We start from the raw sequence: 4668 nt of genomic DNA, 5'->3' as shown, positions 1-4668 counted from the left end.
TATCATTTTTAATGTCTATTAAAGTTTTTATGTCATGTTACTTGCATATGTGGTTATAGTTTTGTACAACACTCAGCTAGAGTTATCAAACAGCTGGATCATTTTCTACATTTATTATACCGAAGCAGCAGCTCCTTTCAATCAGTCTTTTAAAAGATACAACCTACTATAAGCTTTTAACCTTCTACTGCAGTGATACCATCAGCTATTTTGCTTTCATTTCCTATATACTACTTACCGCAATCTAGGGCATCTACATTAACCAACAGAATTAAGACAAAAATACTATATAATGTGGGCTTTTAAAAAACAATAACCTTACATTCTAGTATTAAATAGGTGCAATTGGTGCTAATGAAATGTCTGTAAATAATTTTAAAAGAACGAAATAATTCTGTACAAAACAATTTATTTAAAAAATTAAAATAGGTATTCTTATATATTTATATATAAACTTCTATTGTTCTATAAATATAAACAATTTTGACATAGTGAACACAAATAAATGTGTACCAAATTGACACAGTTATTCATTTTAGGATATGATTAGTCACAGATTATATTTTTGGCAGAATGTAAATAAAGTTTGAAATGATACATCATTAGAATAACAAGTCTGTTGTGTCACAGAAACGATTAAATATGAAAATGAGTTTGCCACTGAAAACTGATACATCTTGTATAAACCTATTACAGAAGTATGAGCTGTAGCAGTTTATAGAGAGACTATCAACCAATCATAGACAGTTTTTGCAGATTTACATATAAATGACTACACTGAAACATCAGGCTGTTGATTCTTTCGGGTTTCAAACATTTTCCCCCCTCTGGTAGCATAAATCATCCTTCCTTCTGGTCAGCTATTAACACAAAGGAATGAAACCAACAGTTATAAAGATTTGCGGAAATAAAAATGTCAATGTCAAACATATTTCAAAAATGCAAAGAATCCAACTTGCTGAGAGTTTTTGCTCTGTTTATTCCCCTAAACCTTTATTATTGACCACACTGAACTGATTTGAAAAAGCCTTTTCAGCAGTTCTTTTTTCAGCAAATTCATTAAGTGGGGGAAAATCTACCAAGGAAACATTGTTCAGAACAATGCTAATAAATGGAGTATCGAATTAAAATTATAAAAAGAGAGCAGCCTTCTTGCTCACTGCAGTATTAATAACAACAGCCAAGAGACTTATTTCTACAGAAGATACAAAGCAAATTGTAAGCTCAATATATTACAAAGTTAGAAGAAAAGTTACAGTTCCTTAAAATCTATGAAATATATAAGGGAGATGGTAAGAATACTTGACTCCAGCTATTCTGTTCTGCACCTTCATAAGACACAACTTTAAACATAGCTTAGAAAGCACCCTTTTGCTGGCTTGAGTATTTTCTTCCACAAGGACAAAATATGTAATTAGGTGAGAAGGTTCTCTTCTGCAAGCTCCTCCCACAATGTTCCTACAACAGGTAGAATGGCTTGTTTTCTTCCCTCTTTAGGTTACACTGAGGAAAGATTGGTCCACCCTTTGTCTGCAGCTGGTGTGCAACACAAATCCCATTAACTGTGCCACCAACAAGCTACTAGGCAGGTTTCCTGGGTTCCTAGTTGTAAATGGCTCTAACGTTAGGTTTAATTAAAGTCCTAATCTTGGATTTACAAGAAAAAGGTCTCTTAACTTTTAATTTTTCAATGCTGCACTCAACATAAAATATTTGTTTTCTTGTGTTTTAAAACAGAAAAATCTTTAAAAAGGAATTTAAAAATGTTTTAAATATGTACGAAAAAGCTTTGCAACTTAAATACAAACATACTTACAAAATCTTACAGAGACTATTTACAACAATCTCAAAATCACATTTCCAACTTTCAGGGCAAATTTAATCCAGATGAAGACAAGGGGAATAGTACGTGCCTCTATCAATGTTCTTAGGATCGGTTTTCTGTGGGCTGGGGAGAAAAAAATTCTGACCTAGATGATTTCAGGGTGTGTACATTTCTCTCTCTCTCTCTCTCTATTCCTGATCTTCCAATCTCTGGTCAGGCTGTGGAGAAACAACAAAGTTGATGTGTGAACAACAAGCTGATGTTGAACTTCACACTGTAGTTTCTCCTTGTTTGCTGTTGGTAAGTCTGGTATAGAATTTCCTCCAGGAATTGAGTGTTTTTCCAGACCAGATCCAGAAGCCTGAAGTGATTCCCACAATTAGGGTCATGAGATATTTGATCATGAAGACTGTGAAGTCTGGACTCATTGGGGGGTGATGGTAGTTACTGGGGCAAGGGATAGCATAGCTCTTGCAGCTTTGAGCAAACCAACTCCTTTCCCACTGTTCCCTAAATGCTTGCTCATAAAAATAACAGGCAATCACTATAGTGGCAGGCACTGTATACAGAACACTGAAGATCCCAATCCTCACCATTAGCTTCTCCAGTTTTTCTGTCTTGGTGCCATCGTGCTTCATAATAGTTCTAATTCTGAAAAGAGACACAAATCCAGCCAGGAGAAAAGAAGTACCAATAAATAAGTACACAAACAAAGGTGCCAGCACGAAGCCACGCAAAGCATCTACATTGTTGATGCCCACAAAACAGACACCGCTCAGCACATCGCCATCAACCTGCCCCAAAGCCAGGATAGTGATGGTTTTGATGGCTGGCACAGCCCAAGCGGCCAAGTGGAAGTACTGTGAGTTAGCCTCAATGGCCTCATGGCCCCACTTCATGCCTGCAGCCAGGAACCAGGTAAGAGACAGGATGACCCACCAGATGGAACTGGCCATACCAAAGAAATACAGCATCATAAACAGGATGGTGCACCCTTCTCGCTTGGTGCCTTGGGCTACAGTTCGGGAACCGTCATCAGAAAAGCGCTCGTTACACACCACTTTCTCTTCCAACAGAAACCCTGCAATGTAGGCCACAGCCACGGCAGTGTAGCACCCGGAGAGGAAGATGATGGGTCTCTCGGGGTAGCTGAACCGCTTCATATCCACTAGGTAGGTGAGAACTGTGAAGAGGGTGGAGGCGCAGCACAGCACAGACCAGATACCAATCCAGGTCCGCGAGAAGCGCAGCTCCTCCTGCCCAAAATACATGAGCCCATGGGGCCGTCCAGGGTCACAGGGAGCTCCGCAATCTTTTTCGCCCAGGAAGCGGTAATTCAGGTAGGAGGGTACTTTGAGCACCCGGGGGCAGCTGAACCTGCCCGCCCGGTCCGCCAGGTGGCTCCCTCCGCCGCCCCCGCCGCCTCCGGGCCTGAGTTGAGGATTGCTGGTCCAAAACTCGGGTCCCAGAGAGGGAGTTGGCGTACCGCGCTCGGAGGTGTTCTGGCCCACGCACAGTTCTCCGGCACCGTGCACAGGGAATTTTTCGCAGCGCAGCGTGTCCGGCCACTGGAAGCCGAACTTATTCATGAGCGCTTCGCAACCCTGGCGCGCCCGCTCGCAGAGGGAGCGGCAGGGAGGCAACGCCTGTTCCAAAACGGTGCAGACGGGCGCGTACATGGAGCACAGGAAGAACTTAAGCTCCGCCGAGCACTGCACTTTGACCAGCGGGTAGAACTGGTGCACCTCCAGACCCGCGTCCTCCTGGTTTGTGTGACCCAGCAAGTTGGGCATGATGGTCTGGTTGTAGGCGATATCCGTGCACAGCGGGATGGTGATGGGCTGGCAATAGCCGTGGTCCGGCACGGAGATGCCACGCTCGCCGTTGTACTCCGGCTGAGGTGGCGCCTGGCCTCGCGCGGAGAGCATCGGAGCCTCCGTCCACACCAGCAGCACCGCCAGCAGCAGGAGAAGCCACGGAGAGCGCCCTAGGGCCTGGCTACCCCTTGCTGAAGGCGAGGCTGCTTTGGCTCCGCTGCAAACTTGGCGACTCCACTTCTCGGCCATACTTCGCTGGCGCCTCTCGCCTTCGCTGCTTCGATCGACGGCGTTTCCCGGCCCGCCAGGCTACTGCTGTTGCTTCTGCTGCTGCGCTTTAGATCTCCTGCCAGCGCAAACTTGAGACTCATGAAGGGAAGGCAAGAGGGAGCCAGCTCAGCAGCTGCTGCTGCCGCCGCGCACTCTTCAACTGCGCCGCCAACCCTTTCTCCAACGCCGGGCAGAGTGCAGAAAATCCAGCTGCTCTTTGCCTCTTGTTGCTGCTGCTGCGGCCACCGCCGCCTCTTCTTCCGCCACCGCTGCCGCCTGACCATTTGTGGCAATCCCTCAAGCCCTCTCTCCCTCGAACCGGTTTCCAGGCACCCCGCAGTCTGCTTTTCACTAAAAGGGAGGAGCCTTGAAACCGACGCCTAAGTTTTCCTGCGTTAGGGACCGTCGCCCAATATTTCTTCGCGCTTCCGAACGCAGTAGAAGTGGAGGTGGCTGCTAAAGAGTAATTTTTTTCTCTCCTTTGCTTCCCTTCATGACCCCATTCAACTTCTGCAAGACACGAAAATCAGGAACGGGCGGTTGTGAAAAGGGGTCAGGGCTGACGAGGTTTGCCTTAGAAAGAAAAAAGGTGAAAACCTTGGAAAGTTAGCCCCAATGCGCTGCAAGCAGCTAATGAATGGAAGGGGTGCGGGGAGCTGGCGCGGAGGCAAACTCTTCTTTTTCGCCTGAAAAATCTACACGAATAAATACATTTTAAAAGGAGAGGACAAGAGGTAACATAACAGTATAGGTAAC

General features: G+C 45.3%; 1 protein-coding gene across 1 annotated transcript; it reads right to left on the bottom strand.

The window, feature by feature from the left end:
* Window positions 1–402: 402 nt before the first annotated feature.
* Window positions 403–4232, bottom strand: FZD1 (frizzled class receptor 1). Its single transcript, XM_081932743.1, has one exon. It carries the CDS (start codon window positions 3889–3891, stop codon window positions 2095–2097), a length of 1797 nt encoding a protein of 598 aa, XP_081788869.1. The 5' UTR covers window positions 3892–4232; the 3' UTR covers window positions 403–2094.
* Window positions 4233–4668: the final 436 nt, after the last annotated feature.

The sequence above is a fragment of the Natrix helvetica genome (assembly GCF_964273705.1).
Source record: "Natrix helvetica genome assembly, chromosome: Z".
Taxonomy (NCBI): domain Eukaryota; kingdom Metazoa; phylum Chordata; class Lepidosauria; order Squamata; family Natricidae; genus Natrix; species Natrix helvetica.
The sequence above is the reverse complement of the archived record's forward strand: the minus strand, read 5'-3'. Positions and strand labels throughout refer to the sequence as shown.

Bases quoted from the DNA above. Each gene is read 5' to 3' on its own strand.
- FZD1 (XM_081932743.1), bottom strand. From the start codon at position 3,891: ATGGCCGAGAAGTGGAGTCGCCAAGTTTGCAGCGGAGCCAAAGCAGCC.